The sequence below is a fragment of the Artibeus jamaicensis genome, unplaced genomic scaffold, assembly GCF_021234435.1.
Source record: "Artibeus jamaicensis isolate MK-2021 breed Jamaican fruit bat unplaced genomic scaffold, CSHL_Jam_final contig_3126, whole genome shotgun sequence".
Taxonomy (NCBI): Eukaryota; Metazoa; Chordata; class Mammalia; order Chiroptera; family Phyllostomidae; genus Artibeus; species Artibeus jamaicensis.
The window spans coordinates 10806180-10825347 of NW_026521723.1; the positions used below are offsets into that span (position 1 = coordinate 10806180).

Consider the following 19168-nt stretch of genomic DNA (forward strand, 5'->3'; position numbering starts at 1 on the left):
TATGATTCTGTTCCTGTTCTGGTTGTTTGCTTAGTTAGTTAGTTGGTTAGTTAGTTAGTTAGTTAGTTAAGATTCAATTGTTGATAGCTGTGAATTTGTTGCCATTTTAATGTTCATAGTTTTGATTATCTTCTTCCTAAATAAGTCTCTTTACATTTCATGAAAGAACAGCTTCATGAAAGGATAATGAACTCCTTTAGTTTTACTTTGTCTGGAAAGCACTTTATCTTCCCTTCATTTCTAAATGATAGCTTTGCTGGATGGAATAATCTAGATTGTAGGTCTTCACTTTTCATCGCTTTGAATACTTCTTGCCAGTCCCTTCTAGCCTGCAAAGTTTCTTTTGAAAAATTAGCTGATAGTCTAATGGGAACTCCTTTGTAGGTAACTCTCTGCTTTTCTCTTGCTGCTTTTAAGATTGTCTCTTTATCTTTAAACTTTGGCATTTTAATTATAATGTGCCTTGGCGTGGACCTCTTTGGGTCCAACTTGTTTGGGACTTTCTGTGCTTCCTGGATTTGTATGTCTATTTCCTTCACCATATTAGGGAAGTTTTCTTTCATTATTTTTTCAAATAAGTTTTCAATTTCTTGTTGTTCCTCTTCTTCTGGCATCCCTATGGTTCAGATGTTGACACATTTAAAGCTGTCCCAGAGTATTCTTATACTATTCCCGTTATTTTTAATACTTGTTTCTTCTTTCTGTTCTGGTTGAATGTTTATTTATTCCTTTGGTTCCAAATTGTTGATTTGAATTACAGATTCTTTCCCTTCACTGTTGGTTTCCTGTAGATTTTTTTTTATTTCACTTACTGTAACATTATTTTCTTCCCTTATGTTTTTGCCATACTCCGTAAGTTCTCGGAGCATCCTAATGACCAGTGTTTTGAACTCTGCATACAAAACTCTGAGAGGTTGTCTATCTCTGTTTTGTTTAGTTCTTTATTTGGGGTTTTGTTCATATTTCTTTGTTTCTTCAATTTGGCAGCTTTCCTGTGTTTGTTTCTGTGTAAGTACAGCTGCTTTGATTCCCCATCTTCCTGAACCTGTGAAGTTGTATGGGGTGGAGCCTTAGGGAATCACTGGGGCTGGACAACCTGCTTCACTGCTTTTTGGTTCTGTGTTGGGGAGGGTTCAGAGAGGGGATGATGCCATTGCCTGGCTTCTGGAAGTCTGCCCAGCACTAGCCCCATTTCCAGTCACTTCATCAACTTCCCATATGCAACTGGTGTCCTTCCAGCTGTTGCCCTGGTGATAAATGCCAGACTGAGTTTGCATATTTTCTAAGTCTGTGAAGGCCCTTTAAGCAGACTGTCCTGAAAATCCAGCAGTTTCCTCCATCATCCCAACCCTCATTGCTTTTTACAGCCAGAAGTTATGGGGACTTCTCTTCTGGGCACTGCAACACTGGACTGAGCGGTCTGGCCTGAGATTGGGATAACTCACTTCCAAGGTATCCTTCCCAATTTTTAGGCACCACAGGTGACTGTGGGATCACCTGTCCCACCACCACTACAACATGTCTCCTTGCCTCCATGTCTCTTCACTCATCTCCGTGACTCCACCCCCACTACTCGTCTGAATGAATGTGGCCTCTTTAAATTCTTGGTGGTCAGATATCCATACAGTTTGGTTTTCTGACACTTCTGGGTATTATTCATTTTGAGGTTTCATTTTAATTCTTCTGGTTGAGTGAGGAGGCAAAGTGTGTCTACCTACATGTTCATCTTGACTAGAAGTCCTACAAAATGGACTTTAAAATAAAGTCTATAAGAGACAACAAAGGACCCAGCAATTCCATTTCTGGGTATTTCTTGGAAGAAACCCAAAACAGTAAATCAAAATTATATATATATATATATATATATATATATTTACTGCATCATTATTTACAATAGCCAAGATAGGAAGTAGCCTAAGTGTCCATCAATAGATGAGGGAAAATTTTTTAAAAGCTGGGGTAGTAATACTTATACTAAACAAAGTAGACTTTAAAACAAAAGCTATAACAAAAAACAACAAAAGAACAAAGCAATTCCATTTCTGGGTATCTTGGAAGAAACCAATTTCTTAGATAACTTTTCTTATCTAAATCAAAAAGATACATATATAGCCCTGGCTGCTGTAGCTCGATGGATTGAGTGCGGGCTTGCAAACCAAACAACCAGGGTTCAATTCCCAGTCAGGGCACATGCCTGGGTTGCAGGCCAGTTCCCAGCAGGGAACGCACAAGAGACAACCATACACTGATATTTCTCTCCCTCTCTCCTTCCCTTTCCCTCTAAAGATAAATAAATAAAATCTTTTTAAAAAGATACATATATACATATGTTCACTGCAGCATCATTTACAATAGCCAAGATATGAAAACAACCTAAACGTCCATCAATGGATGAATGAATAAAGAAGAAGTGATATGTATATATGATGGAATGTGACTCTCCCATAAAAAAGAATGAAATCTTGCCATCTGTAACAACATGAATGAATCTAGAGGGTATTGTGCTGAGTGAAATAAGTCAGATAAGGAAAGACAGATACCAGATGATTTCATTTATATGTGGAATCTAAAAAACAAAAAACAAAATAAACGAACAAGCAGAACAGAAAACGAAGCATAGATACAGAGAACAGTTTGATGATTTCCAGCTGGGAGGGGTGCAGGGGAGGGGTTAAAAAGGTGAACGGATTCAGAAGGATAAATCGGTAGTTACAGAATAGTCATGGAGAGGTAAAGTACAGCATAGAGAACAGTCAATAATATTGTAATAACTAGATATGGTGTCAGATGGGTATTAGATTTACCAGGGTGATCACTTAGTAAGTTATATAATGTCTAATCATTGAGTTGTACACCTGAAACTAATATAATATTTTAAGTCAACTATCAATGAAAAATAAAAAAGTATTTAAAGTCAAAAAGGAAAAGACAACTGATGATTGACTGGTAGATCAATTTCACTTTGCACAGTCCACATAGATTCTCTGTAAATCAAGAAAGAAAAGAGATGGAAAGAAGAACAGCACAAATATATACTAGACTAAAATGAATAACATCTTCATGAGTGACTTACTGATTGTATACTTATTTTCATCTCACAGTAAACATGGCTGCTGCATTTTATGCCCTCTCTCCTCCACAAAAACTCATCTCACTTTCATTAAAAGATTTCCCTTTTGGAAAAATTCTCAAATGCTTTAGTTTCACTAACAAAAAAAAAGTATTTAAATTCAAACAAAAACACCAGCTATATTGTCATGAAGAGCCTCTACTTACAGTCCAAGGCAGTAGTGGCCATAAGGTAAGTGATAGGAGAGACAGCCAAGGCTTCAATGGCTCCAGAATGGAAGGAGAAGAGGCATTCTGGATCTTGTGTCTGATCATACAAAGATGAAAATTATATTAAATTTAAAGATAGCTTAACATAGAATCACGGTCAAGTTTAAAAAATTGCAAATAACACTCTGTAACTACATGTGTGACTTTATCCTAAGAGAAATAAGAAAAAGCATAGTAGGTTAGAAAGAATACTGGACTTTGGAATTAGGAGAAGCAGAGCTGGTGGCTGTGTGATTTTGCACAAGCCCCTTTGAATTCCAGTTTCCATTTCTCCATCAGTAAAATGAGATGATGGCAACTGCCTGCGCACTAAATAGAATAGTTGTGAGGATTACATGAGATAATATCAATGCAAATGGCTTATGTTTATGAAAACTGAGAAGCTCTATATGTTAGCCATTGTCATGGTCACTTTTCTGGTAAGTTTTGTTAGGAGATAGACCTCTTAAAACGTATAATAATAACGAAAGGAGAGAGAGAGAAAAAACAATATGAGTTCTCAGCAATCATATATATGGACCAAGTTTTTGATGGGGCAATGATCAAATATGGAGAAAAATAAAGTATCTTTTAAGGAAGAATAACAAAGATTTATTATTAGGAAAATAGGCAACTTACGATATTTGAAAAACTAAGGTCAAGCTTCCATATGGCTCCACTGGAATCCTAAAAAATTAAATACCTAATAATAGCATTTTGTCTTAATCATTATGAACTTCTAACAAATGAAAATAATTTCTTCCTATGATTTAAAGTAAGAAGAAACAATAACACTATTGCTTACGTATATTTTAAAGTGTGACCGAAATTTAACTAAATCAACTTCTATATATCTTAAAACACCACTACACAGTAAAACAAAGCAATCTCATTATACTTAACAGTTAGCTTGACATAATAAAAATGCTCCTAATAGGTTTTCTGCATTATAATATAGTCAATTAAACACCAAAACTCAGAAACTCTTCATTCAGGTTATCAAAAGTAGTCTTAAAGGTAAAAATAGACTTATAGTGACAATAAATTTTAATACTATTTTAATTTTATGTCCAGGTAACTTTAAAAGAGCCAAGAGAGAAGAATTCAACTTACCTGAGCCAACCAAACGTTATTTCCAGTTTCATTTATTTTTATCATAGAGAAGAGTTTAACATTCTTGTCTACTTGAAGTTCATTAATAGGCTCAATCTCTAGCAATCCAGTGTCATCTATAATATCAGCGGTGTCTATGGTCTCAAAATCCCATATCTTATAAAATTAATAAGAAAACACTTTAATCATAGAGCAGTTTCTGAATTAATATTCTTATAAGCCAGAGAAGAAATATAAAGATATGCCTTGTATTTACAGAGATTTGTGAGAAAATACAGCTCTAAATAAGAATTCTAATTTGCCCAAAATAATCTGTGTATCAAGGTTTAAAGATACGTATGCAACAGGTCTTTCTGCACAGAGAGTGGCCATAAGGAGTAAATGGTTCACTTGTTCAGCAAGACATCATAATAAGCCCTGTTTCATATACGCCAATAGGCCCCCTGGAAAGGGAAAGTAGATGTTCTTGCTTAATAATTCAAACACTATCTTCATTACAAAACAGAGACAATGAATGTGATGATGTGTTTATTAGAAACTGTTTCTCTTCCTTATTATTAATGTAGACCGTATTATTTGGATTAGGATTGTTGTTCTTGGGATGGGAGACCAGAATGCTATAGGAAGGGTGGGGGAGCACAGTTTCACAACACGCAGCAGAGGGATTCAGAAGAACTTCCTCTGTGAAGTGCCAAAGCCCACTCGGGATGGTTCTGTTGACACACCCTGCTGTGCTATCCTGGACTCAGTAACTCCAACTCTGAGAAAGTAACTGCAGGGAGGGTTGGTGTAGCCCCATATAGGTTAGCCTTGTAAAGGAAGGCCCAGGTCCTAGGGCTGGACTGATGCCTAGAGTTGGGGTAAGTTTTTCCTAAGGGGTGAGAGGTAGAGATTTCAACATAAAAGACTGAAGAGATGAGGGTGAACTTTGAAAAGGGAATCAAGCTTATAAATTAGTGTCCATGAAGGGATCCTCTGTGAAATATTTAACTTCTTTTCTCTTGAGGATTTCTTCCATTTGGTATCTTGGCAGTTTGGGGTAACATATCTTGGAAGGAGGAATATATTGTATGATATAATAAAGGATGTAAGATTCTCAGAGTAATGAGTAAAATTTTATAAGATTATGTTTAATATAGCAAATGTAAAAAAATTTATACTTGGGTTCAAAAAGCCGATGATTAGAGGGCAGACTGGAGAATATATGGCATAAACAATGTTAGACATTGTAAGCTCAATAGGTGTCAACAATGATCACGCCATTAAAAAATTCTTACTTCTGATAATATATCCTAAAGGCTATCCAGAGGACACTACCACTTTCTTATGAAAGTCCCAGGCAGAATCCCTACCAAGGGGACCAAATAAATCAGGAAGCTCCAGATTTGTCTGCAACTGCAGGGCACACATGCACAGGTGTGACCACAACCAGCAGGAACAACGTTCCAACTTAGCCCATACTATATGCAGGAGGATGTCCACTGGTGAGGACAAGTGAGTTCACTACTGTCAGGTGCAAGGACTGGGAACACCCATAACCAAACCCTCTCATCTCATCTTTGAGTATATTCCTGATTGGTAACCACAGTAAAAAAATAACCAACAAATGTTTGGCACTACCGTCCCTAGAACACGACCCATTCACATCAGACATTTTGGAAGGACATCTGTGTCCACTGTTTATATTGTGCTAACATGGGTTTTCATTTTCTGAAACTATTATTTTAACAATGGAATCAAAATAACAAAGGTTCCCTCAGAAAATTTCAATGCTAAGATACTGTAAATTCATTTTGACTAGAATTCAAATATGTACCACAGGAAAAGCATTATTTAAAATGAGGTGACCTGGGAGTAAATGATCACTGATCACCTTCAAAAAGTGACTGTTGTGAGAAATAAAGAACTGATAGAACCAACTGAGTGATCTGCAAGGCTCAGATACGGGTGCTCTTGTCCAAGTATCAGGAAAACTTACCCTGATGCATCCATCTGACCCAGCAGTGATAACTTCACCCTCATCCAGCATTATCTGGTTGATGGGACCCTGGTGACAAGACTTACTTCCAGTTCGACAGAGCTCGACTTTGATGAGGCCAGCTTCCCACACCAGCATGTTGCCCCATTCTGAGCCCGAGACAACCTGGCAAGTATGTGGAAAGGGAGGAATGTGCATTAAAACTGGCAGCTGGGTATATGTATGCCTCCAATAAGAGTAAAAATGAGTTTTTAAAGATTTTTCTTGATTATAAAAGTAAAACATTTTAAATATGGAAAAAATAAGAAAATATAGAAATAAAAACTCACTACCCCAGGAAGAATCACTTCTCACATGTTGATGTATTTCCTCTAAGGGTCACACATCATTTTCATTGTTATGACTAGGCTATATGCTACTGGCAATTTTTCAGATGTATGTAATATATATTTCTTTGTATGTCTCTTTTTAAAAAATATTTTATTTATTTATTTTTAGAGAGAAGAGAAGAAAGGAAGTAAGAGAAGGAGAGAAACATCAATGTGTGGTTGCCTCTCGTGAATCCTCTACCGGGGACCTGGCCTGAAACACAGGCATGTGCCCTGACTGGGAATTAACCCAGCAACCCTTTGGTTTACAGGCCCATGCTCAATCCACTGAGCCACAACAGCCAGGGTCTTTGTACATCTCTTAAGGACATAATCCAGGAGAGGAATTACTGAGTCAAAAGTTAGAGCTATGTTTACAATTCTTGGTAGATGAAACTCTACCTTTTAAGTATAATAATATCAATTGTTATAAGATGTTTGATAAGTTGTGAGGGTATTACTGAACTCAGAAGATATAACAGTATCCAATTTTAAAGAAGGATGATCATCTGGAACCACCTCATATTAATCCATTTAATCCCCCACTTCCTAAAATATCAATACATACCACCAAACACTAGTTCTTACAATGTTTAACAGGTGTTACCAAAAAAAATAATACTAGTGGAGTATGGACTCTGTGCTGAGAACTGCTGGAGCATTTTATATACATAAGTTTATCCTAAAAGCCATACGAACCAGGTACATTTACTGGGAATAACATGTATAGTTGTGCAAGTCAGGCAGGTACTGTATTTTTCCAGAAAAGGCAGCTTTTGTCTTCACACAAAACCATATAAGCCAGAGGAAGCCCTGACTATTATTATCTCCATTTTACAAAGGAAAACAATTGAGTAGAACCAGTAAGTATCTTGCCCAAAATGACTCAGAAGAGTCAGGATTTTAAACCAGACACTATGGCTCAAAAATCTCCTGTTCAACTCCCACTGCCCCAGAAGACAAATACTAGGACAAACAAAATCAAAGAAATTTCTTTGCTCTAGGACTCTTTGGACACTTTGACACAAAACTATTCACTGGGAATCACCAAGAGGAATTTTTAGATATGAAGGAATTTGAAGAGAAGGTCTTATTTTCACCAAGCTTCTGTAAAGATTAACATGCCACGAAATGACTATTGGTAAACTCCTGTCTAAATCCTGCCTCCCCTAGGATTCTGCATCTCCACATCCTTCTCACCTAGAGAGACTTAGGACCTTACCCAAGCTTTTCTACCTCTTTGTCTACCCATTCTTATTTATATCACCTATTAAGCTTCAGCCCACTGATAGTAGGGTCTTTATTTAGACTTGGTTTCTTCTGTCCAGTTACTAAAGATGCTAAAAGTCACCAAAGACTAAGGAATTCCTGTTTGAAATATCATTCATGTCTAGCTTTCCTTTTCCAATTGTCCTGAGAAGAATCTTAGGCCCTCATCACCTCTTCTTGCAGGAAAGCAATATCTTCCTTCCTAGCTTGTCTCCTTGACTCCAGATTTCCCTTCCTCTGATTCACTTGGGATTCTGTGGCCAAAGTTATTTATCACTTATTTTATTTGTGACTCTACTCTTCCAATATACAATAGTTCTGCCTGGCTGTTAAAGCCCTCACACACCAGGACCTAACCACACTTCTCAATCTCATCTCCTACTCTTTCCCAACATGAATGCTTTATTCTACTTAGCCCTCTAAATACATGATATTTATTCCTAATGCTAAACATTTCCTTGTGGCTTTCTCATTTAAAAAGACTTCTGCCCCTGCTGGTGTGATTCAGTTGGTTGGATGTCGTTCTGCAAACAGAAAGGTTGACGGTTTGATTCCTGGTCAGGGCACATGCCTGTGCCTGGATTGCAGGTTTGGTTTCTGTCAGGGTGCATATGGAAGGCAATCAACTGATATTTCTCTCCTCCATCAATGTTTCTCTCCCTCTTTTCTCCCTCCCTCCTCCTCTCTCTAAAAATCAAAATAAAGTTAAATTTAAAAAGATAAAAAGACTTCTTTTCTCTCCTACATCTACACAAACTACCGAACCTTTTAAAGATATATCTCATACCATGTTTTTAACAAGGGTTGCATTAATCTTTATGCCACTTAATTCTTACAGTATTCAGAATATGAAGGTTGACTTCTGATCAAGATGGAGGCACAGGTAGATATACTTTGCTTCCTCGCACAACCAGAAAAGGACAACAACCAATTTAAAAACAAAAAAACCACAACTGCCAGAAAACTGAACTGTATGGAAGTCTGACAACCAAGGAGTTAAAGAAGAAACATTCATCCAGATTGATAGCAGGGGCAGAAATGGAAGCCAGAGCAGAGAGTATATATGGCAAAGCGGCAGCTGGCAGACAGGTCAGTGCCACATTTGTGTGTATGTAAACTGGGAGGAACAACTGGGGAGTATGACAAACTACACAACCCAGGGTTCTAGGGCAGGAAAATAAAGTCTCTGGCTGTAAAAATCTGTGGAAGTTGCAGTAGCAGGAGAAACTCCTGATATCACCAGAGAGTCCACTGGAGGGACTCAGAGGGTCTTAGAATGTATACAAACTTATCCACTTGGGATTCAGCACCAGGAGGGCCCAATTTGCTTGTGGATAGTGGTGGAAGTGAAACATTTTCCCTGCTGAAAGCAGAGAAACATCTTACCTGCGGAAAGCAGGGAAACAGCTGAGCAAGCAGCATTGTTTCCTCTCAGACTCATTCCCCACATACAGCGCCACACCACAGTGATATGGGTTTTGCCCCACCCTGGTGAATACCTACGGTTCCACCCCTTGGAATGTAACAGGTGTGCAGAAACAAAGAAATAGTGGCACAAATGAAAGAACAGATCAAAGCTCCAGAAAAAATACAACTAAGTGATGAAGAGATAGACAACCTAGCAGATGCAGAGTTCAAGACACTGATAATCAGGATACTCGCAGAAGTGATTATGGTTGCAAAATAAAGGAAGACATGAAGGTTATGCAAAGTGAAATAAAGGAATATGTACAGGGAACCAACAGTGAAGGAAAGGAAACTGGGACGCAAATCAACAGTTTGGAATAGAAGGAAGAAATAAACAGTCCACTGGAACACAATGAAGAAACAAGAATTCAAAAACATGAGGAGAGGCTTAGGAACCTCAGGGACAACTTTAAATGTCCCAACATACAAATCATAGGGGTACCAGAAGGAGAAGATGAAGAGAAAGAAAATGAAAACTTATTTTAAAAAATAATGAAGGAAAACTTCCCCAATCTGGTAAAGGAAACAGACTTCCAGGAAGTGCAGGAAGCTCAGAGAGTCCCAAAGAAGTTGGACCCAAGGAAGCACACATCAAGGCACATCACAATTACATTACCCAAGATAAAAGAGAAGGAGAGAATCTTAAAAGCATCAAGAGAAAAAGACAAAGTTACCTACAAAGGAGTTCCCATGAGACTATCAGCTGATTACTCAAAAGAAACCTTACAGGCAAGAAGGGGCTGAAAAGAAGTATTTGAAGTCAAGAAAGGCAAGTCCCTACATCCAAGATTACTCTATCCAGCAAAGCTATCATTTATAATGGAAGGTCAGATAAAGTGCTTTCCAGATGAGGGAAAGTTAAAGGAGTTCATCAACACTAAGCTCTTATTTTATGAAATGTCAAAGGGACTTATTTAAGAAAAAGAAGATTAAAACTATGAATAGTAAAATCACAAGACAAGAAACTCATGACCAACAACAACTGAACCTAAAAAAAAAACCAAACTAAGCAAACAACTAGAACAGGAACAGAATCACAGAAATGGAGATCACATGGAGTGTTATCAGACAGGAGGGGCAGAGGGAGAATGGGGAAAAAGGTACAGGGAACAACGAGCATAAATCGTAAGTACAAAAGAGACAGGGGGAGGTTAAGAATAGTATAGAAAATGGAGAAGCCAAAAAGCTTATATGCACAACCCATGGACATGAACTAAGAGGGGGCAATGCTGGTGGGAGGAGGGGGGTGCAAGGCAGAGGTGGATAAAGGGGAGGAAAAAATGGGACAACTGTAAAAGCATCATCAATAAAATATACTTAAAATGAATATGAAGGTGGAATAATTCATGATCATCTTATGGGTTTGGTTGTACTATAGTTTAGCCAGCATCCAGTGCTTTTTATTTCCTCTACATACCATAAGTCCTAACTGAGAATATGCCACTAGGTAGAGAACTAGACCATTTTGTTCCTTAGAGTAATATCTGTACACTGGTGTTTACTTATAATTGAGATGATCGCAAGTAACTAATCTTAATAGAAAATCAAATATAATATTAATAGATAAATGATTCTATAGGCAATATGCCTATAAATTTTGTAAAAGAGAGGAAGTAATCCAACAATATTAAAAAATAAACTGAGTTTATTTTAAAGCTGCAGTGTTGCAGATGTTACTGTAAATTTGCTTAATCATGCTGAATAATAATCTGATAATAAAAACAAAAGCCACACAACATTTTTGACTCAGTCAAAATGGAAGCATCATAGTGAAGAAAAGAGGGGAGAAAGATATAAACATTGCAATTCCATGACATAATTAAAAGGAACAAGTGCATCACTATATTAACATATTTAGATGCTTGTATAGTTTATACATGTGTGTAATATTTAGTTAAAAAACAGCAAATGGTATGTATATGTAGGTTATAACAATTTCATGGAAATATATTAAAATTGATAACCTGAAGAGATAAAATTAAATGTTGATTCTCTTCCCAAGCATAGTATGTTATTACTAATACTGTCAGTGCTTTTTAGAATGTACAGTATGCCTTCATATACATATGTCACTTGAAAACATAGTTCTATTATTGTAGAATAGGGGCCATTCTTACCTTCCCATCTGGGAGCTCCATGTAACCTTCTATATCAGTAGTGGTTGTTTTCCCAAATCGACCCAGTGAGCCCTGAAGCTTGAGACCAGTGAACGTTTGAGCCATTTCCCAAAATCTGCAGATGAGAAAGAGACTAAATGTACTGACCTCAAAGAAGTAGTTTCTAATTTTAATATGACCCAAGCATTTATATCTTTCATAGTCACATATATTATTACATCATTCATCTCATTAATATGTATTAATTATTTACTACCTGTCAGGCAAAGTTCTAGGCAATGTGAATTCAGCACTGAGCAAAACAAACCAAGGAGAAAATTCCTTGCCTTCATAGATCTTACATTTTATAGGTATGCAGTCCTATGCCATAGCCATTAGCCAAATTGGACTAATTCAGATTTAAAGTAATTAAATAACTCTTAAAAATCAGTGTTTTAGTCAGACCAGCCCATTTCAGCTGCTCAATAATTCCATGTGGCTAGTGTCTACTGAAATGGACAGCACAGAATATTTCCGCCCCGTCAGAAGTTCTGTTGGATAATAATGTTTTAGAGATGGTCAAAGTTTTCCAAAAATGCCAGTTTATTTGCTGTTGTACTTTAAATGACTTTCTTGACCGCAGTGTACCTTTATTTTCTCATGTGTAAAATGGGAATATTAGTAGCACCTACCTCATGAAATTGTTGGAAAATTCTTAGACCAGTGCCTAGTACATAAAAGTAATCAATAAATATTAGTTGTTACTAACATTTTCCCACTAATAGTCTAAACAAATGTACAGTCAGAATGATTAAAAAAACATGCAGAAAAAGAATCTGGCCTACCAACTGGATATAAAATAGATGATGGGAGGTATCAACACCAATAACATAAGCCAAAGACTAGGTGACCAACATCTTTCTCCAATGTTATGGCAGGTCCCCTGGTCATCTATGTCCATATATTCTGTGTTTCCTTTACAGTACTTCACACATGATATTGTTCCATGTCTATCTTTCCCCAATGATACAGTACACAGAAAACATGCACTTTATTAAATGATGGGGAAAGGTAAGGAAGTGGAAATTTTTAGCCTATGGTTAGGAGAGGGTTATGAAAGAATTCCTTCAAGATTGCATTTAAAAATCTGTTCAATTATTCTATATTTCTAATGAATAAAATCATCTTTCATTAGAATAAGAATTTAGGATAGAAAAGAACATCTTTTCCTAAAAAGACAAAAGAATAATGTCATGGGCATCAAGGGTAATAGCAGGAGCTTTTAAATAAACACATGAAACAGGGTAGAACCAAAAAAGAGGATAGAATCATTCCATCCTGGAAATGGACGAGGGTATGATGTAGTGAAAAATATATGTAATTTAGAGCCTAAGACCTGAGATTAAGTGTAGGCTCTGCTACCCTTTAGTATCAAGGGGCCTGTGTCAGAAATGATTCTGTCATAATTCTTGTTACAACAGATGAAGACTGAGTTCACAGATGTCAAAATGATGTATCCATCATATATAGTACTATGAACAACAAATTTAATAGTAAATCTGAAAGTTCAGTATGAACTTGGAAATACCATGCCATCATTAGGAAAAAATTATACAAAATTAATTACACAAAATTAGAGGTAAAGCTTCTAAGAAGTCAGTGGGCTAAATTTAAAAGTCCTTCTTTTATCGGTGCCGTCTGCAGTAGTAAATCCCCACATTAAATTAGAAAAGCTATGCTGCTAGTAAGCTTTAAAAGGAACACATTTGAAAAGCATCCTAATGGACTTCTGGTCAAGATGAAAGCATAGGTGAACATATCTTGCCTACTCACACAACTACAGCAAAAACCACAACTAGACTACAAAACAAATATCACCCAGAAATGTCAGAAAATCAGGCCCTGGCTGGTGTAGCTCAGTGGATTGAGCACAGGCTCGCAAACCAAAGCATCGCTGGTTTGATTCCCAGTCAGGGCATATGCCTGAGTTGCAGGCCATATTCCCAGTATGGGGTGTGCTACAGGCAACCACACATTGATGTTTTACTCCCTTTCTTTCTCCATCCCTTCCCCATCTCTCTAAAATAAGTAAATAAGGACTTCCGCCAAGATGGAGGCATAGGTGGAGACACAGCCAGAACACAGAAAATTGAACTTTTCGGAAGTCTGATAACAACAAATACTTCAGCATGACCAGTAAGAGAGGCAAAGCCAGCAGCTGGCGCAGCTGGGTTGCACAGGAAAACTCAGTCAGACAGACTCAGGCGCGCAGATCCCAGGTGTGGGGTTGCAAGGGGGGACCCAGTGAGTGACCCAGTGAGCTACCGGCGGACCCAGCAAGGGTGCAGGGCGGCGGGTTGACTGTGGCCCTGCATTCATGCGTAAATAGACCAGCGAGGGACTGGGCAGGCCCCAGCTGCTAAAGGCAGCAGAGGGGGCCACCATTTTTCCGCTCTGACCCCACCCCCACATATAGCGTCACAACCCAGCGACCTGGGAGGCCCACCCTGGTAAATACCTAAGGCTTTGCTCCTCATAATTAACGGGCGCGAACAGACAAAAAATGGCTCAAGAAGATTCAAAGCCCATAAATCTAAGTGACGAAGAAATAGCAAAACTTTCAGATGCACAGTTCAAAACACTGGTGATCAGGATGCTCACAGAACTGGTTGATTATAGTCACAAATTAGAGGAACATATGAAGGCAAAACTAATTGAAATGAAGGGAATTTCACAGGAAACCAATAATGATGAAGAGGAAACTGGGTCTCAAATCAAGGGACTGAACCAGAAGGAAGAAAATAATGGCCAAACAGGAAAATATGAAGAAACAAGAATTCAAAAAAAATGAGGAGACTTAGGAACCTCCAGGACATCTTTAAATGCTCCAACATCCGAATTATAGGGGTACCAGAAGGGGAAGAGGAACAGCCACCAGTGGAACACTTATTTGAACAAATAATAAAGGAGAACTTCCTCAATCTGGCAAAGGAAATAGACTTCCAGGAAATCCAGGAAGCTCAGAGAGTCCCAAAGAAGTTGGACCCAAACAGGAACACACCAAGGCACATCATCATTATATTAGCCAAGATTAAAATGAAGGAGAGAATCCTAGAAGCAGCAAGAGATAAGGGGACAGTCACCTACAAAGGAGTTCCCATCAGACTGTCAGCAGATTTCTCAAAGAGACCCTACAGGCAATAAGGGGCTGGAAAGAGGTATTCCAAGTCATAACATCCAAAGACCTACAACCAAGATTACTCTATCCAGCAAAACTTTCATTTAGAATGGAAGGACAGATAAAGTGCTTCTCAGATAAGATCAAATTCAAGAAGTTCATCATCACCAAGCCTTTATTATATGAAATGTTAAAGGGACTTACCTAAGAAAAAGAAGATTAAAAAAATAAACAGTGAAAGGACAGCAAACTCACAGTTATTAACAACCACACCTAAAACAAAAGCAAACTAAGAGGACAGCTAGATCAGGAGCAGAACCACAGAAATGAAGATCACATGGAGGGTTAGCAACAGGGGAGTGGGAGAAGGAGAAGGGGAGAGAAGGTACAGAAAATAAGTAGCATAGATGGTAGGTAGAAAATAGATAGAGGGAGGGCAAGAATAGTAGGGGAAATATAGAATCTAAAGAACTTGAGACACATGGTCATAAACTAAAGGGGGTAATGGTGGGGGAAGGGTGTGCAGGGTGGAGGGGAATGAAGGGGGGAATAGAACAACTGTAATGGCATAATAAATAAAATATATTTAAAAAATAAAATAAAATAAGTAAATAAAATCTTTAAAAAAAAGAAAAGAAAATCAAGCTGTATGGAAGTCCCACAACCAATAATTTAAAGAAGCCACATTCATCCAGACAGGTAGAAGGGGCAGAGACATGAGTGCACAGAGAGGTGGGGAGAGGAGGGGAGATGCAGAACAGGCCATCATACATCCCTATGTGGTGGATAAAAATCAGGAGGAAAACCTCAGGAATGAGGGGTCCCAGCCCTAGACCAGACCACACAGTCCAGGGTTCAGCACCAGGAAGATAAGTCTCCATAACTTCTGGCCATAACAACCAGTGGGGTATGGGGCAGCAGAAGAAACTGCAGGATTCAGAGGATACTCCTCTTAAAGGGCCTTCAACAGACTTAGGACTTACGCAGACCCACTCCCTCCGGGATTTGGCACCAGGACAATAGCTGGGAGGGAACCAGTGGCATACAGGGAGAAGTTGAAGTGACTGGCATCCAGGCAAGTGCTGGGAGACAGCTTTTTTCTGGGCAATACTTCAGAAGCTAGGTGGCAATATTGTCCCCTCTCCCAGCCCACATTCACACAAAGCCACAGAGAGGTGACACAGGTTGCTCCACCCTGGCAATTACCTAAGGCTTCACCCCATACAACTTACAGGTGCACTTTTCTACAATATGCTACACTACTACAACAGGGAGTCAAAACAGCTCTACCTAATACACAGAAACAAACACAGGGAGGCTGCCAAAATGAGGACACAAAGAAATATGGCCCAAGTGAAAGAACAGAACAAAACTCTAGAAAAAGAGCTAAATGAATTACAGGTAAGCAACTTATCAGATGCAGAGTTTGAAATACTGGTTATCAGGATGTTCAAAGAACTCACTGGGTACATCAACAGCATAAAAAAAGACCCAGGCGGAAATGAAGTTTACATTAAGTGAAATAAAGAGAAACCTACAGGAAACCAACAGTGAAGGTGAAGCCAAGATTCAAATAAATTACTTGGAACATAAGGAAGAACAAAACATTCAATCAGAACAGCAAGAAGAAAAAAGAATTTTTTTTTAAAAATGAGGAGCCTCTGGGACATCTTTAAACATACTAACATCCAAATCATAGGGGTGCCAGATGAAGAGAAATGGCAAGAAACTGAAAACTTATTTGAAAAACTAATGAAAGAAAACTTCACTAATTTGGTGAAGGAAATAGATATACAAGTCCTGGAAGCACAGAGAATCCCAAACAAGCTGGACCCAAAGAGGACCACACCAAGACACATCATTATTAAAAGGCCAAAGGTTAAAGACAAAGAGAAAAATCTTAAAAGCAGCAAGAGAAAAGCAGAGAGTTACCTACAAAAGGAGTTCCCGTAAGACTGTTAGCTGATTTCTCAAAAAAAAAAAAAAAAAACAAAACATTGTAGGCTAGAAGGGACTGGCAAGAAGTATTCAAAGTGAGGAAAAGCATGGATCTACAATCTAGATTACTCTATCCAGCAAAGCTATCATTTAGAATAAAGGGGCAGTTAAAGTGCTTCCCAGACAAAGTAAAGCTAAAGGAGTTCCTCATCATCAAAGCATTATTATATGAAATGTTAAAGGGAATTATATAAGAAAAAGATTATCGAAACTATGAGCATTATGGCAATAAATTCACAACTATCAACAACTGAATCTAAAAAACAAACTAAGCAAACAGGCGCAACAGAAAGTGAGTCATAGATACGGAGATCACTTGCAGGGTCGTTAGCTAGGAGGGGGAAGGGTGAGAATTGCAGAAAAGGTACAGGGATTAAGAACTACAAGTTGGTAGGTACAAAATAGACAGGGGGCATTAAGAACAGGAAGTATAAGTATAGGAAATGGAGAAGGCAAAGAACTTATATGCATGACCCATGGACATGAACTAAGGAAGGAGATTGTTGGAGAAAGGTGAGGGTACCAAGTGGAGGGGGACAAAGGGAGAAAACAGGGAACAACTGTAATAGCATAATCAATAAAACAAAAATAAAAAGTATTCTAATGTTAACAATATCAGCAAAAATGTCTCCACCTGGTTGATCCTCTTACAAAATACCTTTACTATAATCTACTAGCACCTGTACTGGTCACAGAACCTACTTGATGTGGCCTGATCCTGATGTAGTAAGCTGCTCATCATCTTCAGGATTGAAAGTAACCTTAAAAACTTCCTGAGAAAAAGCTTTTGTCCTCAGTATGGGCTGTTCCTCCTTCCAGTTCCAGATGGTCAATGTGTAATCAGGGTTGCCACCAACGGAGGCCAGCAATGTACCACTGGAGTTAAAGTCCACATAAGCATAGCCCAGGTCAGTCCCATCTGAAAGGATGAATATAATAAACAGGCACAACATTTATTTCATTTTTAAAAGTGTATTATTTAAAAACACACACACAGCAGAGATACAGACAGAGAGGCAGGGGGTGTGCCACCTTGATCATGTGTACTGATGGTGGAATGCCAAGAATCCCCTAAATAAATAATTCTAAAATCATTCCTCACCCTTGGTTTTAGAAAGAATCACTAATATGAGATGGGAGGATACATAAATCTTAACAATATTTTGCATGAGAAAAACACTTTATGAACATATTCCATTTTATGTAGTTGGGAAGGGGCCACAAAAGCATGTTATCAGAAGGAACTCAATCTACAATTTAAAAATTGCTACTGGAAAAAAATTACAAAATAAAAATTGATGGTTCAGGTTGCCATGTAAAGAGCTAGAAAGTCACAATTCTGTCCTAATAACAAGTGAAAAACTGAACAGACTGAAAAATCAACAACTCTTCTCGGGTCCACAAGAGAGGGGAGGAAGGACACAGGGCAAACCATCACCCCCAAGACTGGAGAGGCTGACGGGTGGATCAGGGCTTTCCAATGTACAGCAGCAGAGACTCAGGGGAAGAAATGGCCAAAACACGGGAACCAGGATAAGGACAGGAAAACCTGAACTGATTGTGGGAACGATAATCTCAGTGTGGACAAGTCTGAGAGTTAAAAACTCTAGGGGCACCCTGTCATAAGGTGGCCACAAAAATATGTGAGATTTACCTCCAAGAGCTTGGCCAGGATGCACATACCTAGAAAAATCCCCTTAGAACTTTTGTCACAAGAAGGGGAAGGGGGCCTTTTGGAAACGCCCCAGGGCACTATTTTTCACAAGGCCTGACCTCAAGATAAACTAACTAACTAGCACCTAAAATACTGGAGTGTTATGAGAATATAACTGAAACACAGGCAAACTTGTTTACTGCACTTTGCTTAATGCGCTTTACAGATGCTGTGCTTTTTACAAACTGAGGACAAGCCGTCCACCAACAAAAATATTACAACTCACGTTATTGCAATATTTGCTTGATTGCAGTGACATAGGACCATACCTGCAATATCTCCAAGGTTGCCTATTCCCAATTCCAGCCCATTCTAGCCATCCTGTTCATTGGAAGGGATTAGAAAAATACTGAGAAACATTTGTAAAGTTCACAATTCAGAAACATAAGCTCTCTAAAAATTGAGACCGAATCATAGAACTATAGAACGCTTCCCCTCCCCCTACACCTCACCACCACTTCTAAAAGCCTATTTAAAGGAGATCTTTTTACTCAGTACAACACCTCTGGCTCTCACGAAAAAATTACACAGCATATCAGAGCTTGGAGCACAATTTGAAGAGACACAGCAAGCATCAGAACCAGACATAGCATAGATGTTGAAATTATCAGAGCAGGAATTTAAAACAACCATGATTGGGGAAAAAAAACTTCTGGCCAAGATGGAGGC

At 38.3% G+C, this 19168-nt stretch overlaps 1 protein-coding gene across 1 annotated transcript in view; it reads right to left on the reverse strand.

The window, feature by feature from the left end:
- CFAP44 (cilia and flagella associated protein 44) overlaps positions 1-19168 on the reverse strand; it is a 127489-nt gene that overhangs the window by 77621 nt on the left and 30700 nt on the right. The window contains exons 7-12 of the mRNA XM_037136866.2: positions 17488-17704; positions 11631-11745; positions 6410-6574; positions 4432-4587; positions 3958-4005; positions 3277-3376 (exon numbers count right to left, since the gene is read on the reverse strand). Coding sequence (XP_036992761.2) covers positions 3277-3376; positions 3958-4005; positions 4432-4587; positions 6410-6574; positions 11631-11745; positions 17488-17704 — 801 coding nt within the window. The remainder of the gene's footprint in view (positions 1-3276; positions 3377-3957; positions 4006-4431; positions 4588-6409; positions 6575-11630; positions 11746-17487; positions 17705-19168) is intronic.